Source organism: Octodon degus, unplaced genomic scaffold (assembly GCF_000260255.1).
Source record: "Octodon degus isolate 3935 unplaced genomic scaffold, OctDeg1.0 scaffold00022, whole genome shotgun sequence".
Taxonomy (NCBI): Eukaryota; Metazoa; Chordata; class Mammalia; order Rodentia; family Octodontidae; genus Octodon; species Octodon degus.
This window is the reverse complement of record NW_004524598.1, coordinates 20,230,736-20,234,371: the sequence shown is the minus strand read 5'-3', so window position 1 is coordinate 20,234,371 and position 3,636 is coordinate 20,230,736. Positions and strand designations below refer to the sequence as shown.

The following is a 3,636-nucleotide window of genomic DNA, read 5'->3' as shown; positions in this document are numbered from 1 at the left end:
ACTGGAGATGCCCGTCACACACAGTCAGAAGCGCTCCTCTATCTCTTGGTGTCTTTTGGGCCTGCTTCCTTCTGCCGTCCTTTGGGGCTCCAGATAAACTCCTCTTCCAACCGAAGCTGGGCTCAGACTGCTCGGGCGCCCCTTCCTCCCTCCACTAGCCTACACCGCCTCATAATAATTGATATTCATGACTATTAATATTACACGAGTACTTTAAAGCGAGAATGGAGGACAAATGGAGCGTGAAGCAGCGGCGGGCGCAGAGCTGCCCACTATTGTAAGTGACGTTCATTCAGTGGAGAATTACTAGATGTAATCAGACGAGGGGGCTGGCAGAGCAGGCTGGGGAGAAAGTTTAGCAGAAGAGAGGCAGAACTTCAATTAACTGAGCCGGACCAGCGTTCAGCAGCCTCTGCTCCCCGGGCCAGACACTGCGAGGCTCACACAGAGTGGAGGTGCCCTGCTCACGGGGAGCCCTGCCCAGTGGGAAGACGGGCTTGCCCCAGCGCTTTGTGTGCGGATTGCAAAACAGGAGAAGGCCTGGCCTTGTCCTTTGGAGGGGAAAGGGAAGGGAATTGGTGGGGCCGGCTGTTTGCAGTGACGTGTGCAGACTTCTCGCTGACCCTGGAAGGCTCGGCTCACTTTCTAAAGCAAAGGAGGAGACGGGGTTGGCACCCCCGCAGCGTCTGCTGTGCGGAGCTTGCCCTTTGCGATTTTTACCTCGATGTAAGATACACACAGCCGGTCTCCAAGCTCACTTAACTTACCCTTCCCAGCAAGGCCGGGGGCCACAGAAAACCCTTTTAGAGTTTCAGAACTCGTTCTACTGGCCTGACCGCCGTTTCTGTTAAAGTTCAACCCCGGTGCAGACACGCGCGGGCTCCTGGCCCCGCGCTGCGGGCTCCTGGGCTTTCGAGCAGAAGCGCAGGCGGCGGGGGATCCTCGCACCCGCCCGCGTCCCTCTCCCTCTCCGCTCCTGCTCGTCCTTCGTCCCAGCCCTCTGAGCCGTGCGTTTCTCCCCCGCAAGAGCCGAGGTGGCCTTGGTCGCCCCTCCAGGCCCACCTACAGCTGCCCCACCAACCCCCGGCCCGGCTCCCGCGGAGTCGCGGCTGGCTGGGACGCTCTGTTCTTTGGGGCTCAGGTTCGCTTCGCGGTTGCCACGATCCCGCTTGTTACGGAAGGAGGGAACCGAGGCTGGCGGCGGGGCGCGGGGACCCCGAGACAAGACCGGAGGGGAAGAACCTGAGTGCCCTCCGCGCCCCTCCGCGCCCCTCTGCAGCCTTGGCCGCCCTGCCCTCGGGTCCCCGCCTCTATTCTCCTCTGCCTCCTGCCTGCTCTCAGGGCTCCTGGAGCGACCCAGTCCGGCGCCCCCGAGCTCCTGCGGCCATTGCCACTTTCTGAACCTGCCCGCCCCGGGGGCCTCCGTGGTGTCCCGGCTCCCGGTGTCACCGCCCGTCTCACCGCCCAGGGCCCCGCCAGCGGAGGAGGCGGCGACTCGGATCCGGCGGGAGACCCGGGCCCCGGAGAGCGACCCCGGCGGCGCGCCCATCCGCCCACGCCCGCCGCGTCCAGCTCTCCCCCTGGGTGTGTGTGTGTGGGGGGGGGGGTGCGCTGCTCTCGTTCAGAGCTCTCCGAAAATAAAAATTACGAAGTCCCGGTCTGCTGCAAACTAGGCTCGAAAACCCCGTTCTCTCCCGTGCTCAGAGCCAGGAGAGCCCCTGTGCTCACAGCATCTGCCTCTCTGGCAGTCTGTCACACGAAGGGGCTCCACATTCCGTGCACCGCTAGACAGGGAAGGGAGGGAGAAGGGTCCGCAAAATAAAGAAAAAAGGAAAAAAAAAATCTCTCCAATTTCAAGTTGCCAGTTTTCCTCCTGAAAGTCCTTTTTCAGCATTGTGAAGTCCGCCAGAGCCAGCCTCCCTAAAAGTTACAGCAGCTGAGAAAACCACCCAGCTATCTGTGAGTAAATAGTTTAAAAATATATATCAGCCGGGAGGTCAGGAAGCCTAAATTCTGTCTCTGCAAAGCGCTCAAATGCGTCGGGGGCGCGGGCTCACCTCGTAGATGTCTTCGTACTTGACATTCTCCACGAGCTTCCAGAGCATGATGGCAGCTTGGTCTCTAGGAGGTGAATGCATTCATGTGAGAAGCAGATGTCTGGCTTCTCAGGGCTCCGCTGTCTGTAATGATCCATCTATAATTGGAAATGGGGAATACACACCAAATCCGACGCTCCTCTCCCATCGCAACTTATATCTGTTGTCTCAAACAATAGGCTGGAGAAGGAAGCCTCAGCAGAGAGAAAAACAGGCTTGCTCACACAGGAGTTAGCTGCAACCCACACACACACGCACACACACACACACACACACACACACACACACACACATTATAAAAATCATAAACATGTATTTTCACGGAGATGCCCACATTTAGTTATATAAGCACCTCTGGGTCACACACTGCCTACAGACTTTAAACGTGCATTGAAAAGGGATATCTGTTCAGGGGGATTAATACGGAGACATACATTTAAAACCTCTATATTGAAAATGATGAATCATTGCAGCCACTAACTAAAGTCTTTAACAATTCATAATGAGAAATAACAGACCATCAGCTCCCCTAGTTTTAAATACAGATTTTAAGGGAGATCATCGTTGAGATTTTAAAACACAAATCTTCAATTCGTATGCACTAAGAAGAAAGTTATTTTTGCAAAAAGGAGTCGATGATTCTAAGGGCTATCTTTCTCAGTTGATGGCTTTGTAACTTTTTTTTTTTTTTAAACTTTTACCTCTGTCAGTGCAGAATAAAAAAGCCAGCCACTGCAATGACTGTTTCCAATATTTTAGTCATTTTGCTCAAACATTTGGAAACTTAAATATTGTGGAACACCTTCTCTGTAGAGCGTGTTGCTTTAGGGGCTGTTTGTGTGGACTTTAAACGGATTCCATGCGCCATTTCTCTTGGCTGGAGTCTCCATTTTATGAAGTTTTCTCAGATGTTGTGGGCAGGATAAGCACGCAGTCGCCGGGTTCACTTTTTGCCTTTCTAGCAGAGGCAGGGACGCTTTTGCTTGCATCTGCCGTCTTCACAGCGAAGACACAAGAAAGGGTCACCCGAATCTTTGAGAAGGTTTAGGCTGGAGATTCTGGAGGAAGATAATAACAAACGTTTGAGGAGGCGCAAGAAGTTTTTCTCCAGAGTATTTCTCTTAAAGGAGTAATTTGTATAGTTTATTTTAGGGAGGCATAAATAACAAGAACGAAGTTAACCAAACCCTGTAAGGAAACCCTCTTTGAGACACAGGGCTGTGAGTCTCCTCCGGAAGCGAGGACTCACTGTCTGTCTTTCCCCAGCCCGGTTTTCTGCTCCCTCTCAGGGTGCGGAAGGCTCCCCACAGCCTGGAGGAAGCGCAGAGGCACGTCTCTGCCCTTGAGGCAGAAAATAAATGACAAGGGGGAACGAGACGGGCCGGGGCAATTGAGGTTGGAAGTTATTAAAGCTGATAAGGGTGTATCTGTAAAGGGCGATTGTCTTCCCAGCCACAGAGCCCCGCGCGGCTGTGCTGGAGCTGGGACCGCGTCCTGCAGCGTCCTGGAGCTCCGGCCCCTGGGCGGTGCGACTCGCGCG

At 54.3% G+C, this 3,636-nt stretch overlaps 1 protein-coding gene across 7 annotated transcripts in view; it reads right to left on the bottom strand.

The window, feature by feature from the left end:
• Positions 1 to 2,463, bottom strand: part of Tfap2b (transcription factor AP-2 beta) — a 28,245-nt gene extending 25,782 nt beyond the window's left edge. For 2 of the 7 annotated variants that reach the window (XR_002820461.1, XM_023711890.1), the window contains exon 1: positions 2,058 to 2,461. Coding sequence is in view for 5 of the 7 variants with exons in the window: in XM_023711890.1 (XP_023567658.1) it covers positions 2,058 to 2,138 (81 nt within the window). In the remaining 2 variants the exon portion in view is untranslated. Of the gene's footprint in view, positions 1 to 22; positions 1,528 to 2,057 lie in introns of those variants that run through there. The other 5 variants (XM_023711891.1, XM_023711889.1, XM_004628277.3 and 2 more) reach the window with 5 other exon arrangements.
• Positions 2,464 to 3,636: the final 1,173 nt, after the last annotated feature.